The following is a 22277-nucleotide window of genomic DNA, read 5'->3' on the forward strand; positions in this document are numbered from 1 at the left end:
TGGCACAAGATAGAAGCAGAGACAAATCCTTACCTGTCAGTGAGGAAGTGCTTTCCACATAAATACACAAGATCTCCTTCCTTGCTGCTTGGACTGTGCAGGCCAGGGAAGCAACATATGAGCATATGTACATCTCCGTGACATCTTACACAAAAGTGAAAGTTGTTACACATGTTGCCACATTAAATTCCGTGTCACACCATGACAGATCTTGGAAGCATATTCCAACCTCAGTTCCAATGAAGTTGGGACGTTGTGTGAAATGTAAATAAAATATAGACTACAATGATTTTCAAATCCTCTTCAACCTATCTTCAATTGAATACACCACAAAGACAAGATATGACAGACGTTTTTGTTTTTATGCAAATATTTGCTCATTTTGAAATGGATGCCTGCAACACACACAAAAAAAAAACTGGGACAGGGGCAACAAAAGACTGGGAAAGTTGATGAATGCTCAAAGAACACCAGTTTGGATCATTCCACTGGTGAACAGGTTAATTGGAAACAGGTGAGTGTCATGATTGGGTATAAAAGCAGCATCCCTAAAAGGCTCAGCCGTTCACAAGCAAAGATGGGGTGAGGATCACCACTTTGTGAACAACTGTCTGAAAAATAGTCCAGCAGTTTAACAATTGCAAGGAATTTAGGGATTCCATCATCTCCAGTCTATAATAGAAGATTCAGAGAATCTGGAGAACTTTCTATACGTAAGCCAACATTGAATGCGCCTGACCTTCGATCCCTCAGGCGGCACTGTATTAAAAACCGATATTGTGTAAAGGATCTTACCACGTGGGCTCAGGAACACATCAGAAAACCATTGCCAGTTAACACAGTTCGTCACTACATCGACAAGTGCAAGTTAAAAAGTCAAACATCAACAACATCCAGAAACGCCGCCGCCTTCTCTGGGTCCGAGCTCATTTGAAATGGACAGACACAAAGTGGAAAAGTGTGCTGTGGTCTGATGAGTCCACGTTTCAAATTGTTTTTGGAAATCATGGACGTCGTGTCCTCCGAACAAAAGAGGAAAAAGACCATCCAGATTGTTGGCAGCGCAAAGTTCAAAAGCCAGCATCTGTGATGGTATGGGGGTGTGTTAGTGCCCATGGCATGGACAGCTTACACATCTGTGATGGCACCATCAATACTGAAAGGTACATCCAGGTTTTGGAGCAACACATGCTGCCATCCAAGCAACGTCTTTTTGAAGGACGTCCCTGCTTATTTCAGCAAGACAATGTCAAGCCACATTCTGCACGTTTTACAACAGCGTGGCTTCGTAGTAAAAGAGTGCGGGTACTAGACTGGCCTGCCTGCAGTCCAGACCTGTCGCCCATTGAAAATGTGTGGCGCATTATGAAGCACAAAATGCGACAACGGAGACCCCGGACTGTTGAACAACTGAAGCCATACATCAAGCAAGAATGGGAAAGAATTCCACCTGCAAAGCTTCAACAATTAGTGTCCTCAGTTCCCAAACGCTTATTGAGTGTTGTTAGATGGAAAGGTGATGTATCACAGTGGTAAACATACCACTGTCCCAGCTTTTTTGAAACCTGTTACAGGCATCCATTTCAAAATGAGCAAATATTTGCACAAAAACAATAAAGTTTATCAGTTTGAACATTAAATATCTTGTCTTTGTGGTGTATTCAAGTGAATATAGGTTGAAGAGGATTTGAAAATCATTGGATTCCGTTTTTATTTACATTTTACACAACATCCCAACTTCATTGGAATTGGGGTTGTAGAAAGTTCACATTGAAGATATGCTCATATTTGAACAGTATATGCACTCAAACCTTCTCACGCACTGCATGCTGGGATATGTTTCAGTGCTGCCCCCCCCCCCCCCCCCCCACACACACACACATTCCTGAACAGGTTATAGAATGGATGTAATGGCAGAACCACACTTTTTTATTCTTTTAGGTTGTAAATACATTGAAATAGGCAGAGGTCGTGGCCAAATGCTTGAAGGTTGGAGAAGGTTAGAACCCACCCCTGCCCATTGTCCATGTAATGTGGAGTTGCACCAGGAAGGGCAAGGAAATGTGATATTAAAGGAGAAAAGTGCAAAAGAGATAATAATGATGATGATGATAAACATCTTTCAGCTGGTCCCATTAGGGGGCACCACAGCAGATCATCTGTTTCCATCTCACCCTATCCTCTGTGTCTGTCTCACCAACCACCTGCATGTCCTCCCTCAGCACATCCATAAACCTCCCCTTTGTCCTCCCTCTCCTCCTGCCTGGTGGCTCCATCCTCAGCATCCTTCTCCCTATATACCCTGGGTCCCTCCTCTGCACGTCTCACAGCTCTGACTTTGTCTCCAAACCGTCCCACCTGAGCTGGCCCTCTATGTTCATTCCTAATCCTGTCCATTCTTGTCACTCCCAAATCACATCTTCAACTCCGCCTTGTAGCTCATGGCCTCGATTCGCCCTGATTAAATAAATACATTAATGCTGTCTCAACAAAAACCTGAGTTTTCAACTGGAGACAGACTGTGCTTCCACCCAGTTGAGAAATTTCTTGGCCATCTGGAAGATAAGCCTGAGCCCCCCCCCCTTGGGCCTCAACACTGCTTCGCAGAGAAAAACGAAAATGTAATTCAGAGTTCTTCAAAAGGAGCCTTGCCTGGTTTATCGTTAAACTGGTTTCAACAAACTTTTTAAAAGCTACCAGAAACAATTTTCAACAAAAACCTTCTACCTCTGAGTTCCTGCAAGCTGACGATGGAGCTGATTTCAAAACCACAGCCAACCTGTCGGTAAAGCCGGCCGACACAAGCCGTTGGGATCGCCTGGGAGACTGCTGAGTTAACCCCTTGACCCAAGTGAGCTCACGCTGCCCAGAGCATGAACGTCAACAACGGACGGATCGATCATCTGAACCATCTATTAAAACGGACCAACGAAGTGACCCAGTTCAAGGTTCCAGAAAAAGGGCTTTTCGTTGTTAATTGTGTTAAGTGGCTCTTCTTGTATTTTTAATTCTGCTTCTTTTTAAACATATTCATGTGTGTTTAATAATTTCTTAAAATTAATTGGCTTCAAATTTCATTCGTTTCTAATCAGATTTATTCACTTAAGGTCTTTAAGCTTTATCTCTCTCTTTCAATGTCTCATGAATCAAATCAAATCAATTTTATTTATATAGCGCCAAATCACAACAAACACTTGCCCCAAGGCGCTTTATACTGTAAGGCAAAAGCCATACAACAATTACAGAAAAACCCCAATGGTCAAAACGACCCCCTGTGAGCAAGCACTTGGCGACAGTGGGAAGGAAAAACTCCCTTTTAACAGGAAGAAATCTCCAGCAGAACCAGGCTCAGGGAAGGGCAGTCTTCTGCTGGGACTGGTTGGGGCTGAGGGGAGAGAACCAGGAAAAAGACATGCTGTGGAGGAGAGCAGAGATCAATCACTAATGATTAAATGCAGAGTGGTGCATACAGAGCAAAAAGAGAAAGAAACACTCAGTGCATCATGGGAACCCCCCAGCAGTCTAAGTCTATAGCAGCATAACTAAGGGATGGTTCAGGGTCACCTGATCCAGCCCTAACTATAAGCTTTAGCAAAAAGGAAAGTTTTAAGCCTAATCTTAAAAGTAGAGAGGGTGTCTGTCTCCCTGATCTGAATTGGGAGCTGGTTCCACAGGAGAGGAGCCTGAAAGCTGAAGGCTCTGCCTCCCATTCTACTCTTAAAAACCCTAGGAACTACAAGTAAGCCTGCAGTCTGAGAGCGAAGCGCTCTATTGGGGTGATATGGTACTATGAGGTCCCTAAGATAAGATGGGACCTGATTATTCAAAACCTTATAAGTAAGAAGAAGAATTTTAAATTCTATTCTGGAATTAACAGGAAGCCAATGAAGAGAGGCCAATATGGGTGAAATATGCTCTCTCCTAGTCCCTGTTAGCGCTCTAGCCGCAGTATTTTGAATTAACTAAAGGCTTTTCAGGGAACTTTTAGGACAACCTGATAATAATGAATTACAATAGTCCAGCCTAGAAGAAATAAATGCATGAATTAGCTTTTCAGCATCACTGTGAGACAAGACCTTTCTAAGTTTAGAGATTGCGCAAATGCGATAAAGCAGTCCTACATATTTGCTTAAAATGCACATTGAAGGACATATCCTGATCAAAAATGACTCCAAGATTTCTCACAGTATTACTAGAGGTCAGGGTAATGCCATCCAGAGTAAGGATCTGGTTAGACACCATGTTTCTAAGATTTGTGGGGCCAAGTACAATAACTTCAGTTTTATCTGAGTTTAAAAGCAGGAAATTATAGGTCATCCATGTCTTTATGTCTGTAAGACAATCCTGCAGTTTAATTGGTGTGTGTCCTCTGGCTTCATGGATAAATAAAGCTGCGTATCATCTGCGTAACAATGAAAATTTAAGCAATGCTTTCTAATAATACTGCCTAAGGGAAGCATCCCACCCAGAAACTAAATGTTCTTTGAATGTTCATTGAATGCATGAGAATGTTTGCAAACATGGCATGAACATCATATGAACAAAGAATGAGGACAGGTAATGTTTGCATGTGAACATTCAATGAACATTATACAAATGTTCACAAATATGACCAGTTGCAGCAGAACATTAAATTAACATTTATAGAATGTTCGAATGTGACCATTACCTGTCCTCATTCTCTGTTCATATGATGTTTGTGCAGTGTTCTTACTCTATTACCTACAATTTTTTGTGATTGTTCCTATTGAGAACTAAAAAAAAAAAAAAGTAAAACAAACTTTATAAATGTTTTAAAATTCAGTAGGTTTTATTCCAATAGTGACTTGCAATGTGGAATTCACATATAAAAATCAATAATGGAGAAACTTTTGAAATCACTTAATTGATAACAGGAATTCATCTTTACAGAATTAAACATCATTGCTCAAAAAGGACATAAAATGAAAACTTTTCAACGTTACAAAACATTTCTTCAGCGGTAAACCACAGACGCTACTCCAAAAAAAAATGTTCAGACATAAGAATAAATCTTCTAGAATTAATAATGAAAAAAAAAATAATCTCTTGATCTACATACAACTGATAATACACATTTTAGGAGCAAAAATAAATTCAACTTAAACAAATCACCGCTTGAAACAAAACCAACAATCTTTTAGACATCTACATACAATTAATAAAACATATTTAAGAGCAAAACTGTGGACAGTTTTAACACAAACATTACTATCAATAAATTCTCTGAGAAAATTCCTATGGAAGTTTTTAATGACAGATTTGAAGACTCAGTATGACATTAGTCAGATATGACAAAGCAACTGAACACATCATTTTAAGAGCGAAACTGAACAATTTCTCACAAACATATTACAATCAATAAATTTCCTGAGGAAATTTACATGATGAAAAAAAAATATACAAAAATACAAAATTATTAATTTAAATTAATGTTTGATCCCCAGATAAAAAGTTTCTCTGGAAGTAAAATTAAATTTTATCAAAAATATTCCACGTACAATGCAAATTAAATGATGCTACTAATCTGCCCATAAGCTTTGATATTGTAGAATATAAACACCCTCATATCATATAAAATACCCTCAGCCGTATGTGCAGTCTTCTTAATAATTACTTATTTGGTATCCCAGTGCTAAGTGTAATATAATATACACACACACACATATACAGGTGGGGTCAAAGGTTTACATACACTGGCAGAAGTTTAGTTTTTTTTGGCAATTTTTCAGAGAATATGAACGATAAAACTTTTTTTTCGCTCATGGTTCATGGTTGGGTGAAGCCATTTACTGGCAAACAGTGTTTACTCTTTTCAAACACCCAAATGAACCTGATCAAAAGTTTACATACCCCTCTTCTTAATACATGTACTGCCTGTCTTTTGTGGTGGTTGTGGATGAGGCTCTCTGAGGGTAAAGCTGCCACTGAATGTTTTGGACTTTATTTACATCAATTATGAAGAAATACAAACAATATGGCACTCTATGGTAAATCTGCATGGACAGTTGTGAAAAACTGAGTGACTGTGCAAGAAGAAGAAGAGTGAGGAAAGCCACCAAGACACCCAGAAGAAGTTATAGGCTTATGTGGCTGTGATTGGAGAAATTGTGCACAGTGCAAGCTTTGCATTTTGTATCACCAGTTGTCCATCTTCATGCTGAAGTGGTTTATTTTCTTAAAAAGAAGACTTGAAAGTTTAGCTACAAATTGCCAGAAGATACATCTGAGATGCAAGCCTGGATTTGATCTGTTTTGGTGAAAGAAAATCCTTCTGTGCTCTACTCCACTATGAAGCTAAGATTAGTAATGCAAAATGCAAAGCTTGCACTGTGCACAATTTCTCCAAACACAGCCACATAAGCCTATAACTTCTCCTGAGTTGTCTGGGTGTCTTGGTGTCTTTTCCTTGTAAATCACCGCAGAGGTGTTATCAGGTTGTGAAAACAGTGTTTTCAGTTTTCAAAGTGTTTTTCAGTAGCTTTTACATAATATATGATGGACATGTTAGACTCACACAGAAATTAAGCTGTTTTGGAGCAGATTCTGCCATGTTGGATTCGCAGCCAAAGAGAGACCAAACGTCACGGTGCCTCTATACTGTGACTGGCTGCCCCCCCCCAAAAAAAAAGATTTGCAAGATTGTTAGTTTTTCAAACCTGTAATCTGGGTCAGGAAAAAGTTCAGGATGGTCCCGTCAACGAGGTCTGTTAGAAAACTATCCAACCTTTTTATTTTTTTAAAAACTATATGGATTTGAATCACGTGTGATTGCATCAGCCAAGCTTGAACCTCATGCGCATGCGTGAGTTTTTTCACGCCTGTCAGCTGCGTCATTCGCCTGTGGGCAGGCTTTGAGTGAGCACTCATCCACCCCCTCATCGGATTTTCATTGTCAGGAAAATGGCTGAGCCATTGGAGCAGCGCTGAATCAAATTTTTCCAAAAACTGTGAGAGACAGCCAGGTGGAAACCATTCGGAAGAGTCAGATGGCTTTCAGTGATGATACTCTGGGCGTCACAACCGGATTAAAAATGGCCCACAGTGGCGGAGGGTGCGCCGAGCGACCATCGACAGGCTGAAACGACCAGATCATTTCCAAAGTGAACGCTGTGTTGATCCGGGATGTCGTCTGACTGCCAGAGAAATTGCAGAAGAGGGCCGTCTTTAATCCGGTTGTAATGCTCCTTAATCTGTGTGACGCCCAGAGTATCCTCACGGAAAGCCGTCTGAATCTTCTGAATGGTTTCCACCTGGCTGTCTCTCACAGTTTCTGGAAAAATTTGATTCAGCGCTGCTACAACCGCTCAGCCATTTTCCTGACAATGAAAATCCACCGAGGGGGCTGGACCACTCCTCCCACAAAGCGTGCTCACAGGCAAATGACGCAACCAACAGGCGTGAAAAAACTCACGCATGCACACGAAGGTTCAAGCTTGGCTGATGCAAGCGTACATGATTCAAATTGATATAGTTTTTACAAAAACAAAAAAGGTCAGATAGTTTTCTAACAGACCTCATATACTTCTTTGATTCTGCTTGATAGGACATCTTCGGATTATGGCACAATTGTAGAAATGATGGTAGTACTGTCCATTGATGTGATATTTATTGCAGCCGCCATGACAACTCTGTAAATTTGTGGCACGTCCCTGGCAAGGCTGCCTTTGATGGTTCCTGACTTGTCCTGGCTGCCAAAGATAAACAGGAGCCGTAGCGTTCAAGCAGCCCCTGACAATGATTGTTTCTGTATCCTTCCCTTGTTCCATTCCAGGGGTGTATGCAGTCAAGGTATTGATTAGGGCATTCCTCTGGTGCCTGGTTCCCTTGTCCTCGCCATCAAGTCTGTCATTAGCACTGTTGAGCTGCAAGTTGAAAATTTCCTTTGTTAATCATAAGCAAGTATATATATTTTCCTGTTCAGATACTGTATAATTTGAGCTACATGGTCATAACTGGTATTCAACTCAACACCTTATTGGACAGGCCCTATATTTTTAACAAGCTGTTTATACTGCTTCCAGAATTTTCTCAGTTTAGTTATCAATTAGGTATACCACACAGATGAAAGCAAATCAGACAAAAATGATTAATCCTCTGTACCCACTGCAATTTGTGTAAAGGGCCTTTGACACCACATGCTTTGGAAGCATCAGAGGCGCCACAAATCGATCTAAAAAGCATTATTTTCAATGAAACGCGTTACTTTTTAGAGGCGTCTGAAACGTTGCATCAAAAGCCGAGCTAAACCAACGATTCTGCCGGGAGCGTGCACATTCCTGCTTGTCGACAGGGTGACGTGGTCAAAGTTCAACCCAATCCAACTTTTGCCGCTCTGAACTGTGACAAAGCTTCGCACTGTCTAATAGAAATGTGTCGGGTCCAAACATGGAAGACTAGCAGCAGAAACCACTGATCTCTACAAAACAGAAAGGTGTCACAGGACTGCTCATTTATACAGCAGTTTTCTGAAGAAAAATCCTTGCAAATGTTTAACCTCAAAATTTATTTGATTGCTGTATTAAAGCTTTTTCGTGGTTCATCTACACACATACAACATGGCGATCACTCAACTTTCATCTGGAGAGGAAAAAAAACAAACATCTGAGCCAAAGTCTCCGCCTCCTTGCCGCATGCAACGCGTAGGGGGTGTGGGAGGCGTTGACGCGACGCGTTGCCTGATGCATATAAAGCATGCAATGTGAAAGGCCTTTTAGTTACCGTATTTCCATAAATACAGCATGTTTCATAATATACTGGGTAAAAAAATGAAACAGCAAAACTTTATTAAAGTGATGAGGATCTGACAAACAGAAAACACATTAACACTTCTTTGAGTGACTTTACTGGAAGGCCCATTACGTCCAGGCACTGCTTGGAATTGGTTCAAGCCCACACTTCTAGTTTAGAGCTGGCCAACCTTCAGATGATCATCTCAGCAGCGTCCACATTGTTCTCTCTCCTGGTATGTCTGGGAACTGACACTTTCAGGGACGGTCAAAGGATGCAGTGCATCAACTTTGTCATTTAACTGTTTGATACTGTGAATGATGTCGTTCTGCTTCTCCTGGAACACAAAATGTATATAGATCCACATGTTACAACCTTAATACAGAAGTTCTCACTTTACATTAAATCCTAATGCTTTACAAATGATTAAACCAATGCTGTAGACCTTTCATCATGAGCACGGACAAATCTGTGAATGAACTGAGTGATGAAAAGTAAGTCGGCTGCTCCCTTGTTTGCACTCGGGGTCGCCACAGCAAATCTGAGGTGGATCTGCATGTTGAATTGGCACAGGTTTTACGCCGGATGCCCTTCCTGATGCAACTCCACATTGCATTAAGAAATGTGGCAGAGGTGGGATTTGAACCCGGAACCTTCTGCACTGAAACCAAGTGCATTAACCACTTGGCCACCACCCCTCTCTCTAACAGTGATGAAAGTGAGCCATGGGGGGAAAGGAAAAAAAAAAACTTGAAAGATCTTGGCAGGGCCTGGTGGTTGTCCCCCAGGAAAATGTGAAATCTCAAATGCATTCTGGTTAGGGCTGTAGCTGTCAATTATTTTAGTAATTGAGTATTCTGGCGATTAATCGAGTAATCGGATAAAAAGTACTTTTGCGTTTTAAACATCAATAGTCCAGGGCTGTCCATAAGCGGGTCAATAGTCCCTCCCCACGTAGAGCAGAAAAGTAGACAAACACACTGCTTCGCTTTAAATGCACAGTGAGTCTATTTCAGATGATAAGTGTGAACCATCTTTCTCTTAAGGATTTATTTTCCTCTATGTGTCACATTGGAAAGCGGTAGCTATCGTTGCTAATTTGATTAGCTGTTTTGCTTGCCTTTTTTTTTTTTCTGCGGACGTTGCAGCACCACACACAGGCCTAGCATATGTACTACAACGTTAAACGAAGCTTCGAGGCACAGAATTTGCCTCGAACATTTTTTGTAATCAAATTATTCGAGTTAGTCGATATTGTTTCAGCCCTAATTCTGGTGCTTTCTCAGGTCTATTTACCCACCAAAAGAATCTCAAAAAAATTTCTTTTTTTTTGTTTGGACAGATCACTTTTTCCACCACAGATAAGTAGAGAAGCTTGAATCTTCGACTGGACTGGGCTGCTTGACGCGAGGACGTTTCGCTTCAAATCGCAGAAGCTTCCTCAGCTAAAATTCTTGCTCTGGTAGTCTGACTTCTGTCTTGACTCTTGTAGAGAAGAATAATCAAGAAGTCACAAAAGCTGGAATTTTAAACCTAACCAGACCCCTCCTACCGAGAGGCCGACTGCTATAGGCTAGTGACTAAACAGTAGCACTGATTAGCACCTATTGTGCTGTAGTTAGCACCCTCCTAATGACAGGGCAGCTGTCCCTCTCCTGAAGGCTCCCTTGACGACGTGAATGACTTATTACCATGAACAAAAGACTGAAACTCCTTTGACCTGAGTACCCCATTGTAAACAGGGGATAAAGCGTGTCTCAGACCCCCTCCCCGGTTAAGGCTGGGTTTCAAACATTTCACAAAGAATGCCTCCTTGACCCCTCTCAAACCATTTCTTCTCTCTGGCTAATATTTTAACTTCCTTGTCCTCAAACATGTGGTTAGTGTCTTTAAGGTGGAGATGAACTGCAGACTGAGGTCTACTGGCGCCCTCTCTGCGGTGCTGGTATAGCCTTTAGTGTAAACGTTGCTTAGTCTCACCTATGTAGTGTTCGTTAGTTTTCCTGACATCTGATAGAATACACTACATTGCTCTGTTTGTAACTAGGGATCCTGTACTTAGGGTGAACTAATTTCTGTCTCAAGGTGTTAACCAGTTTAAAGTAAACTGGGATTTTGTGCTGTCTTAAGATCCTCTGTAGTTTTTCCCCTACTCCTGCTAAATAAGGGAAAGACACTCTTCTTCTTGTCTCTGTCTCCTGTCTATCTGGTCTCTTTGTTCTCTGGTACTTCTGCACTTTGTCCAGGGACCATCGTGGGTACCCACATACTGTGAGGGCTTTCTGGACAAGTTGTTGTTCTTTAGCCCTTCCCTCTACAGTTGTGGGCACCTGTAGGGCTCTGTGTTGAAGCATCCTGATCACCCCGAGCTTGTGTTCAAGGGGGTGGTTTGAGCCAAAGAGCAGATATTGGTCAATGTGAGTGGGTTTTCTTTAAATCCCTGTCTGGAGCTGCCTGTTCTCTCCAATCGTAACATCACAGTCCAAGAAGGCTAAATGGTTGTTTCTGGCATCCTCACGTGTGAACTTGATATTGGCGTCCACCGAGTTGATGTGTTCTATAAAGTCCTCAACTTCCTGTTGCTTGATTTTAACCCATGTGTCATCAACATATCTGAACCAGTGACTGGGAGAGATGCCCGTGAAAGACGTCAAGGCTCACGGGCATCTCTGATCACGACGACACTTTAAGGTTTAAAGTGTCGTCGTGATCAATCAAACATTTATTTATAAAGCACCTTACAGCACCGACTGGTGTCCAAAGTGCTTAACATTAAAAACAAATTCACAAAAATAAAAACATACAGAAAAAAATTTTAAAACACAAAAAAGAACATAATAACAGAACATGTCACCTCCCCACTAAGTGTTAAGAGCCAGTTTAAATAAATAAGTCTTTAACTTCTATTTAAAAAGTGCTAGGTCAGGAATAATACGTAACTCAAGAGGTAGCTCGTTCCACAGTCTGGGGCCGGCTGCCACGAAAGCATGATCACCCCAGCGTTTATATTTTGACCTTGGAACATCTTAAGTAAAGCTGGTCAGACGCCCTTAATGTCCTACTGTAGGTGCGCAAAGTTAAAATTTCAGACAAGTAGGGAGGTGCAAGGCCATAAATAGCTTTAAAAACAATTAAAATCAATTCTAAAATGATCTGGAAGCCAGTGGAGTGAGTACAGGACGGGCGTAATGTGCTCACCTCTAAAAGTCTTTGTTAAAAGACGAGCAGCAGCATTCTGCACCAGCTGGAGATGTGCAAGAGACGACTGATTAATGCCCGAATAAAGTGCATTACAATAATCAAGTCTGGAGCTGATGAAAGCATGAATGGCGTCTCAAGATCACGTCTGAGAAAGTGCTTTATTTTAGCCAAAAGGCGAAGTTGGGAAAAAAAACTAGCTTTGACAACAGAATTTATCTGTTGATCAAACCTCAAACAGCTGTCAAATATCACTCCCAAATTCTTGACAGCTGGTTTTACATAGTTAGCCAAAGCACCAAAATTTGGTGTTACCACATTTGGTATGCCAGAGCGCTCAAACACCATGATCTCAGTTTTACCATCATTCAGGTAAAGAAGTTTTGGGACAGCCACTGCTTTACATCACAAATACAATGAAATAATGATGACAAAGCATCACTCCCATTAGTCCTCACAGGCAGATAGATTTGCAGATCATCTGCGTAACAATGAAAGGACAGATTGTGCTGGGTTATAATTGACCCCAATGGCAGAATGTACAAAGAAAATAGGATCAGCCCAAGGACAGAACCCTGCGGCACTCCACAGCAGTTGATGAGGAAAGGTCCCCAATCATGACAGAAAAGCTCCTTTCAGCCAAATATGATCTAAACCACTTAAGTGCAGTACCCTGAATGCCAATAAAATGTTCTAACTGGGAGACAAGTACTGTGTGATCCACAGTATCAAAGGCTGCTGTGAGGTCCAACAGAACCAGCACAGCAGGATTCCCTGCATCCACCGACAGAGTAATATCATTATGAACTTTTAAAAGTGCTGACTCAGTGATGTGTCGCGATCTAAACCCAGACTGGAATTTTTCAAGGATGAGATTGTCTTCTAAAAATGACTAACTGTAAAAAGACAACCTTTTCTAAAACCTTAGACAAAAATGGCAGATGAGACACAGGTCTAAAATTAGATAAAACTGATGAGTCCAGGTGAGGTTTTTTAAGAAGAGGTCGAACCACAGCATGTTTAAAAGCAGCTGGAACAGACCCTGATCTAAGACAAGCATTGATAAAAGTTAGGAGACCCACCCCAACAGTATTAAAAGCCTCCTTCAGCACCTTAGCTGGAACAACATCAAAAGGACAACTTGTAGATTTTATGTGTTTTACAACATCAGCGAGAGATGCAAAAGAAATGGGCTCAAACTGTTCGAGCACAGCAGAATGTGCACAAGGAGCAGACAACTCAACATTACAGCTCTGATCAGCGTTCTGTCTGACTGATGAAACCTTATCAATAAAAAACTGAAGAAACTCCTCACAGGTTGTGGTTGTAGCGTCCATCAAAACAGAGGTGTGTGGATTTACAACTGAGTTTATAGTCTGAAATAACACACTGGGATGATGACAACTGCTTGAAATAATATGAGACAGATATTGTGCTTTTGCCTCCTTCACAGCCTTCTGATAGTCAGTCAGACTGTCCCTTAGAAAACCCAGAGACACCTGTAGTTTGTCCTTTTTCCATTTTCTCTCCGCCCGTCTGCAGCGTTGCCTGAGGGCACGGGTCGTGGAATTTAACCAGGGGTCGGATTTTGATTTCCTGGATTTGCAGCGCATCGGTGCAACAGAGTCAAAAATTACTGTGCATGTAGAGTGGAAAGAAGAGAGGATGTTATCTGGGAGTAATGGAGAAACCAGTCCATTGATGGCATAAAACTGAGAGTCCATGAAGGCAGCAGCAAAGTCCCCCGCTGTCGAGGAGGTGACCAAACGGCGGTGAGACAGGAACAAGTGGCTTACCAGCGGATGGAGGAGCAATAAATTCAAAAATAACAAGAAAGTGATATAAAATAGCAGCGTCTGATACGTCGTGAAGGGAAACTGAGAGCCCACAAGAAATGACCAGGTCCAAGGTGTGTCCAAGATTATGTGTTGGTCCATCCACAACTTGTGTTAGACCAAAAGAGTTCAGGAGGCTTTTAAAATAATTCCAATTTTAAAAGAAGGACCGACAACACCACCCAGGGATACGGCCGTGGGACCAATCAAAGCCCAATTTATAACAGAAGGCTGCACAAGGTACAGGAAACAGGTGTGCTTATCACAAGGTAGCTTTATTCTATCAAATTAGTTTAAAAATATAAATAAAACATTACAAATTTCATAATACTGCTTTTCACATTCACCTTATATTGCACATAAGTGCAATATTCACCTTTCAACCAGATCTTATATTGCACTTAACCAAATTAAATTATTCACCTTCAACCAAATTAATGTTAGTTGAGCAAGAGTCCAACTCAGACAAAAAAAAACAAATTCAATACAAAAAACCCCACTGCAAACCAAAACATGAACAAACCAGACACACACACACACAAAAAAAAACAACCAAACATGCATCAAACCGAGGAGGAATAAACTCCTCACCCCACCACATTAATCACAGCAGGTGAAATCAATCCCGTGTAGTGCGCCAACAGCACCCGCAGAGGGCGCCCTCTGCAAAACAATGTACACAGCTGTTGGCAGCCGATGAAATGTGGACGAAGCAACGGCCCTTTAATAGGAGGTGGCGACTCAAACGTGCGCTCTGCACACCGTGGTTCCTCGTGCCTAAACAAAAGACAGGGGCAATTAAAAAACAAAACAAAAAAACAACCATATTAACTCAGCCTGTGTGGTTGAGATCTTACCTGCCAGTGGAGGCGACCGCACCCGCAGACAGCAGGAGGAAAGAGCCCACAACTCAGGCTCTGAAGCAGCGTTTGACATCAGCTGTGACACAGCACGCAAAGCCAGCAAGACCATGAAGGAACTTACAACAGGAGAGAGCCGACAGCACGCACTCCCAACAACCAGGAATCAACCGCACGCACTCCAGCCAGGCTGCTGCCCTGAACCCGAGACGCATGCAATTAAATAACGCCAATGTCAACCGAGGCTACAGAAAAGCACAAAACTGACCTGCAAGCATGACTAGAACTCTGAGTCCGATGCAACCGTGCCCAAACAAATGGGCACAGAACCCGCAGCACGCCGCCCACACCAGGTGGTATGTCTCCATGAGCGTGCCCTGCGCACTTTAAAGACCCCGTTGGCCCCGCCCACCTTCACCTTAAAGGTATGCAGTGCACCAACATGCCACATTCGGCTTTGGGTTATATTAAAATATGACACTGCTCTGTGTTTTATATTTTATGTCTGGGGACTACGGATGAAAATTAGTGTTGTACGTTCAGTAATACGAGGTCTGTTAGAAAAGTATCCGACCTTATTATTTTTTTCAAAAACCATATGGATTTGAATCACGTGTGATTACATCAGACATGCTTGAACCCTCGAGGGCATGCAAGAGTTTTTTCACGCCTGTTGGTTACGTCATTCGCCTGTGGGCAGTCTTTGAGTGAGGAGTCGCCCACCCTCTCGTCGTTTTTTTCATTGTTTAGTAATGGCTCAGAGACTGCTGCTTTGTTTGATCAAAATTTTTTTCAAAAACTGTAAGGCACAACTGAGTGGACACCATTCGATAAATTTAGCTGGTTTTCAGTAAAAGTTTTAACGGCTGATGAGAGATTTTGGAGTTTTACTGTCACCGTAAGGACGGCCCACGGTGCCTGACGGCGATCTGCGCTCCAAGGCGGCATCGTCTCACTGTTTCAAGCTGAAAACTTCCACATTTCAGGCTCTGTTGACCCAGGAAGTCGTCAGAGAACAGAGAAGTTTCAGAAGAAGTCGGCATGAGGAGTTTATTCGGACATTCCATTGTTAACAGACATTTTGTAATGAAAGAACGTGCGGGCAGAGTCGCATGTCGGGCCGGACCCGACCGCGGGGGGTCGTGACAGGAAAAACACCTCCGTTGAAAACCTTAACGGACAAGTTGGAACATGCCCAAGCTGTTAAACAATTTCTCAGTTACTCACTTGTTGAAAGCCATCAAAAGCCGCCTGAATTTTACAAATGATTTTCAACACGGAGGTGTTTTTCCTGTCGCGGCGTACACAGATTCGCCGAGTTGTTTCCGTGACGACTCTGCGAATTTGCGCGCACGTCTTTCATTAAAAAATGTCCTTAAACAGTGGAATGTCCGCATAAACTCCTCATGCAACTTCTTCTGAAACTTCTCTGTTCTCTGATGACGTCCTGGGTGAACAGAGCCTTAAATTAAGATGTTTTCAGCTCGAAACAGCCAGACGGACGCCACCTCCGACCGCGCCGCGCCGATCCGCTTTGTGAGCTGTCCTTAAAGCGAAAGAAACTCCACAATCTCCCATCAGCCGTCAAACTTTTCACCGAAAACCAGCAGAATTTCTCGAATAGTGTTCACTCGGATATTCCTCACAGGCCCTGAAAAAATTTTGATAAAGCAACGCGCGCCGTCTCCAGCAGCGTCTCAGACAAAGGATTTCAGCTGAGAGGGCGGGACCAGTGCTCACTCAAAGCCTGCCCACAGGCGAATGACGTCACCGATATGTGTGAAAAAACTCACGCATGCGCACGAGGGTTCAAGCTTGTCTGGTGTAATCGCACGTGATTCAAATCCATATAGTTTTTTTTTTTTTTTAAACTGTCGGTCGGTTTCTTTTCTAATAGACCTCGTATGCACTGTCCCTGTCAAATAAACCAATAATGAATGAATGAATTCCAATTGTCAACGCACAGCCGAGTGGCCGTTACACTATGGAGGGAAGGTGAGCCCACACAGAGGTTTTAAGATGTTTGTGGAAAGCGAATACAGAATGTGAGGAACGGATTGAGAGAGAGAGATTGCTCCAAAGAGCTGGGGTGCATGTGAGCCGGTCACAGTCTTCACTCTTGAAACAGTCAACACTGGACCGGGATTTGATTGAAGGGAATGACTAGGTGTGGCCATGGTGCTAGTACAAGTCACCTGTGAGTTGCTGATGCCATAAAAGTTTAACCACTTACCCTCTTTGCTGCATGGCGCAGTGTTTCAGTTAACGCATCATCCATGGCGTCTGGTAAAATTTCCATCTTGTTGCTGAAGGTTTCTGTCACAAATACAAAATAAAAAACGGTCTTGTATTTTCCTCTTTTTTAAACTGGAGAAATGATAAAATTCTTTTGAATTGCTAACTAACATTAAATAATGAAGTGAGACAACTTGATAACTTACTCTTCATAACTGTGTAGAGTGAGAGGCTGCAGGGCTTTCTTCCCTTTCCATCCTTTGAGGCTGACGCCAGCCCACAACCGCCACCATTCCAGTTTCGCTGAGCATCGTCCTGGCAAAGGAGTTCAGCATTGATCCAGATAGCTGTTTCAGCAGATTCACCTATGACAGAGTAAAAAGAAGCATGTGTGCAATGGCAATATGCAACTTTTATGAAAATAACCACTTCTGCAAAAGTGTTAGGAACAATAATTTACCACTGTCCTCCTAAACTCCTGGTCCTTTTGCTGAATTGGTCCAGCTCCTCCGTTGTTTGAAGTCTGGCTGGTATTATCTCCAGTGCAGTCAGCTTCTTCAGCAACCTGATTCCTCACAGTAGTTGTAGTATGCCGTCCACCTTTGACCCCAGTGTGTCGAGTCTTTCCTGTGTACCATCTGTTACAAAGTTGCTTCAAGTTTAGTTTACATGAAACAGCTCCAATGCTGCTGAAAGCAGGAACACGTATGGAAACACAACAGAACTACTCGATCAGTTAACAGGCCTTTCATGCAGTGAAATCTGATGACATGTTTGTATAAATTAGCCAGTTTTCAGTTTCTCAGTGCGCATGTGCACAGAGCTCCAAACACTTCGTGTCACAGGTCAGTGCACATAAACAGACTGCCGACGCTGTTCACGCTGATAAGAAGATGGTGTTTTTGAAGCAACATAACAGCTTAAAGAGCTGAAAGAAGTCACGGTGTGGACAGAAAACAGGATGTAAACATTTCTGAAGTCAGTCGTTGGACCACGTCGGCTCCGTTCTGTGACGAGACACTTCCAGGGTTTGAAACAAAGCAGAAAAATGATCAGGCTGTGAACACTTTACTGTGAGACCTGCTTTTGTTGTTGTGAACATCTGTCGTTCTCACACTCTCCTTAGAACCACTAAACTGTTGTTAATTATGTCATGATTATTTTTCTCTGTGTATCAGCTTTTCACTTATGCACACACCATACTAGGTTATCATAAAGGGAGCTTTTTTCTTATTTTAATATATCTAAAAAAAAGCAGACAAGAGAAATTAAAGTGTTTTATTGTCAATACATTGAGAGTCATATTTGTAACATTATGTCATTGAAATAAGAAGCTTCTTTCACCTTCAGACTAGAGGTCAAAAACTTTTACAATCCTGGTGTTTACTGTAGTTACCCTGGAAAAAGATGGATTTTTTGGGGGGGGGGGAATTGACCACAAATGTAGGGTTAATGTAAGAGGGTTAAGAAAAGTCTAATGTTTTTCACTTTTTCCCCCCAGAAATGATGTGAACTTTTGATGCTCTGTGCCAAACTGCACATCCCTCCTCCCAGCTCAGGTGTTGTGTGGGCCGCTGAAGAGGAGGTACTGCTGGCCCACCACCACCAGAGGGCGCCCTGCCTGGAGTGTGGGCTCCAGGCACCAGAGGGCGCCGCCGCCCCACAGGAGCAGCCTCGGTAACAGCTGTCACCCATCACCTGAGACAGCTGACGGCAATTATCACTGGGGTATATCAGCAGGACGGCATCTCCACCTCATCGCCGAGATATCGTTTCTACCAGAGAGGTAACGTATCAAAGCTACGGAGTGTATCTTTTTGGATTTGTGCTTAGTTTGTGGATTACTGTTCCAACGAGAGGTGGAGGTAACTTCCCTGCTGTTCGGAGTCCTGGGTGCAAACGCGCCCCCATCTAACTGTCCTTTGTTCCTCGCCAGCAGTACCAGGTCCGACACGCGGAGGCAGTGGCCACCTGGGAGTTCGGGACTTGGCGGCTCCAGTATTCCCGGGGTCCTGTGGCGGAGGAAGCCGTGTGGTTCCGGTCTTACCTTGGAGAGGCGTCTCCTATCTTCGAGCCTGCCCACACGACACTTTTGTGAATTGACTGTTGTCCATTGCTGTGATTGGTTGTATTCGTTGTGCACATTCACAACAGTAAAGCTTGTTATTTTGACTTACTCCATTGTCCGTTCATTTGCGCCCCCTGTTGTGGGTCCGTGTTCCTACACTTTCCCAACATCAGGCTTTGATCAACAAACTGCTGCTGATGTTACAAAGATGAGAAAAAGTCACATTGAACGGGCTGTTGGGAGGATGAAACGGACCAGTTCCTCTGGTTCCAGTCCTGGATGACACTAGTCTGTGCAGCACTTTGTAATTTGCTGCCCCGACTTGTCTGAGAGTTTACACACTACAATAATGAACAAATGACAACATATGGACCCAAAAATATAGATATGTTTCTCATCAGAATAGTACAGGATGAGCAGTGTTATTTAAAAGACATTCAGCCTTGCAATTTTGAAATGGTCAGGTTTTACTACGGAGCCGCTAATGGCGCGGGACAAAAGCACCTCCATGTTGGTCTCACAGGACATGTTCTAACATGCCCAGCTCTTGCACCATTCGGAAGATTCAGACGGCTTTTGGTGGCTTTTTCAGTCGTGTGACTATCTGAGAAATTGTGGACGAGCTGGACATGCCACAACATGTCCTTTTTGTTGTGCGCCTCCGTCTCGACGCGCAAATTCCTCCGCACGTCTTTTCATACCGAAAAAGTGCTGATCTCCAACTCTTCTGCCATTTCTCTGGTAGTCAGACGACGTCCTGGATCAACAAAGTGTTCACTTTGGAAATGAATGGCACATTCCACTGTTACAGGAGTTTATTTGTCATGAAAAGACGTGCGGAGGAATTCGCGCGTCTGGACGGAGGCGCACAACAAAAAGCAACACTGTGTTGAAGCCTCACAGGACATGTTGTGGCATGTCCAGCTCATCCACAATTTCCCGGATAGTCACACGACTGAAAAGCCACCGAAAGCCGTCTGAATCTTCCGAATGGTGCAAGAGCTGGGCATGTTAGAACATGTCCTGTGAGACCAACATGGAGGTGCTTTTGTCCCGCGCCATTAGCGGCTCCGTGGCAAATTTCTCTGCTCCTCTTTCCATGACAAAAACTCCTGTAACAGTGGAATGTGCCGAAAAAGTGCTATGTCCACATCTTCTGCCATTTCTGTAGTAGTCAGATGACGTCCCGGATCAACACAGCCTTCACTTTGGAAATGATCTGGTCGTTTCAGCCTGTTGATCGCTGCTCGGAGCGCGGCGCGCCCTCCGCCATTGTGCGCCATCTTTAAACTGGTTGTAATGCTCCTTAATCTGTGTGATCCCCATAAGATCTTCACCAAAAGCCATCTGAATTTTCCGAATGGTTTCCAACTGGCTGTCTCTCACAGTTTCTGAAAAAATTTTGATGCAGCAAAGCGGGAGTCGATCAGCCAATTTCCTGACAATGAAAATCCGCCGAGGAGGCTGGACCACTCCTCCCACAAGGCCTGCTCACAGGCGAATGATGCAACCGACAGGCGTGAAAAAACTCACGCATGCACACGAAGGTTCAAGCTTGGCTGATGCAATCCCACATGATTCAAATCCATATACTTTTTGCAAAAAATAAAAAGGTCAGATAGTTTTCTAACAGACCTCATATAACGGGAGAACCGCATCCATTTTCCCAAAACGCTTCAGTTGACCAAATTATATAACCTTTGTTACATGTAATAAGACTATGTTGTCTTTAAGTGTCATATCCACTTTAAGCCAAAACCTCCTTCCATCAGTGAGAGCATTGAAGATGCAATGTGGCTGGGTCTTCCAGCATGACAATGATCCCAAACACACCGCTCAGGCAATGAAGGAGTGGCTCTGTAAAAAGCATTTCAAAGTCCTGGAGTGGCCAGGCCAGTCTCCAGACCTCAACCCCATAGAAAATTTGTTGAGGGAGTTGAAAGTCCGTGTTGCCCAGCAACAGCCCCAAAACATCACTGCTCTAGAGGAGATCTACATGGAGGAATGGACCAAAATACCAGCTACAGTGTGTGCAAACCTGGTAAAGACTTACAGGAAACGTTTGACCTCTGTCATTGCCAACAAAGATTATGTTACAAAGTATTGAGCTGAACTTTTATTATTGACCAAATACTTATTTTCCACCATAATTTACAAATAAATTCTTTACAAATCCTACAGTGTGATTTTCTGGATTTTTTTTTTCTCATTTTGTCTCTCATAGTTGATGTGTACCTATGATGAAAATTACAGACCTCTCTCACCTTTCTCAGCAGGAGAACTTCAGGGGCTGTGGCGTACGGGACAATCAGGGACTGACTGAATACTTTTTGGCCCCACTGTATGTGGAAATGATTGTTGTACAAAAGCTTCAGTTATCTGTCGCTGAGATAGATGATGAGTGGAGGCAGTTTGAAGCAGAAACGAGGTGTTAATCCATGATCCGCCTCATCAGAGGGACCGATTTTTAGGGGGGCTGTCCGGTCGGCGATACCAGATCACTGAAATCCCAGTACAACAGGCTAAACCCTGACATCTCAGTTACTCAGCTGAGACAACCAGATGGACTCAGAGAATAAAAATTAGGCAGTTGATATTTTGCCAGATACGGCAGATACGCACCTAGCAATATTTGACCGGAGCTCCTCGCTGCTTGGCTAGTTCAAATAACATCATCGTAGAGCTTATTTCAACATGACGGCGCTCTCGGCAAAGTTGAACTGGACGATATTTCAACGTACGCGGCACTGACAAAAGGGCGGGTTATGCTGTTTTGCCGGCTGTCTAAATTTATTCACGACAGATGGAACGGAACAGAATGGCCGCGGTCGGGTGGGAATTTAAAGGTGATCAGAGTTTAAGATCTCCTTATTGTTGTGCGCTGGGGTGTTTGACTGGCTTGGTTTTTGTTTTCTGTTTCTCCCACCAGGTGGTATGCATTCAGGACTGAGTGGCTGAGCATTAGGACCTCACCCTGAACACCTGAGGCTTGTTTTCACATGCAGGTCATCAGGACTCACAGCTGTGGTGTATTTTGTCTTAATCAGAGATTGCTGCATTTAAACCTTGAATGCACAGTGTGTGATTGCCAGAGACTCGACCTTGTGAGCAGACGTGTGAGATCGACGTCAGAAGAACAATCTCACCATCACGGACGCAGAGACCGCTCCAGGTTTGACGCCACAGTCTGTGAAGGAGGATTGGGTGAGGTCTCACGCTCTTCAGCACACTTCCTGAGGTAATTTGGTTTTGGTGACTTTTATGAAGTAATGACAGTGGATTTGGTGTCCCTCACACCTTGTGTTATTGAGCTGTCACATTATGCTAATTGTC

At 43.0% G+C, this 22277-nt stretch overlaps 1 protein-coding gene across 1 annotated transcript in view; it reads left to right on the plus strand.

Moving 5' to 3' along the window:
* Window positions 1-18491, plus strand: part of si:dkeyp-121d4.3 — a 183855-nt gene extending 165364 nt beyond the window's left edge. Inside the window, exon 21 of the mRNA XM_034185486.1 lies at window positions 18378-18491. Within this exon, the coding sequence (XP_034041377.1) occupies window positions 18378-18388 (11 nt within the window). The 3' untranslated portion in view covers window positions 18389-18491. The remainder of the gene's footprint in view (window positions 1-18377) is intronic.
* The last annotated feature ends 3786 nt before the right edge of the window (window positions 18492-22277 follow it).

The sequence above is a fragment of the Thalassophryne amazonica genome, chromosome 13 (assembly GCF_902500255.1).
Source record: "Thalassophryne amazonica chromosome 13, fThaAma1.1, whole genome shotgun sequence".
NCBI lineage: Eukaryota > Metazoa > Chordata > Actinopteri > Batrachoidiformes > Batrachoididae > Thalassophryne > Thalassophryne amazonica.